Raw genomic sequence first — 738 nt, forward strand, 5'->3', positions numbered from 1 at the left:
TACTCTTATCCGTGTGCATACTGGAGAAAAATCATATTCATGTTCCGCGCGTCCTTACTGGGCCTCCCAGAGGTGGTATGCACTGCAGTTTCATATTTATAATTCTTTTATAATACAACAGGTTTGACTGTGATCCAGAAATCATTATTAATTTTATTTTTATTTTTCAGTTGTCAAAACAGTGTGTAGGATAAAGTTGTGTTAGTATATACGTGCTTTTATTCAAACTATTTTGCAGAAAGTATATACATTCAGGTTGTTTTTGTTGTTATTATTATTTATTTAATCATTTAATCACTTATTTTATAATTATTACAATTTTTTTTCCAAATGTTCTGTAGGATATGGATAATCCTATCTCAAGCACAGTCTTTTTCACCACATTGTATTCCCTGAGTTTGGAAGTACTGCCAGTACTTTGAGACTTCTCTACCAATAAATACTGAGTATGGCAACCATTTTATAAAGACATGTTACATGTAGATGGAGAAGTATTGCTTGACATTGCTTGATTTTGTCACCAGGACTGATAGGGTTATGATGGTTGTTTTTTGATTCATTATCTTAGTGATTGTGGTAGATTACACTCCTCGGTATATCCATTTTACAGGAATAAAAGTACTGATGGGATTTTCCAACTGTCCTTTTTTTTTATTTATAAATTCCTTAGACACCTTTGATATTACATTCTCTTGTTTCTTGTTTCTTGTTGGTGAATTTCTTATGTTTTTGTGTAGA

At 31.6% G+C, this 738-nt stretch overlaps 2 protein-coding genes across 2 annotated transcripts in view; both read left to right on the plus strand.

Annotated features, from left to right (window-relative positions):
- The window catches only part of LOC119592082 (longitudinals lacking protein, isoforms H/M/V-like), a gene marked incomplete at its 5' end in the record, with an annotated part of 34,503 nt that overhangs the window by 15,306 nt on the left and 18,459 nt on the right, over positions 1-738 (plus strand).
- The window catches only part of LOC119591795 (zinc finger protein 84-like), a 7,907-nt gene continuing 7,208 nt past the window's right edge, over positions 40-738 (plus strand). Inside the window, exons 1-3 of the mRNA XM_037940540.1 lie at positions 40-75; positions 171-185; positions 342-413. Coding sequence (XP_037796468.1) covers positions 40-75; positions 171-185; positions 342-413 — 123 coding nt within the window. The remainder of the gene's footprint in view (positions 76-170; positions 186-341; positions 414-738) is intronic.

The sequence above is a fragment of the Penaeus monodon genome, chromosome 29 (assembly GCF_015228065.2).
Source record: "Penaeus monodon isolate SGIC_2016 chromosome 29, NSTDA_Pmon_1, whole genome shotgun sequence".
Taxonomy (NCBI): Eukaryota; Metazoa; Arthropoda; class Malacostraca; order Decapoda; family Penaeidae; genus Penaeus; species Penaeus monodon.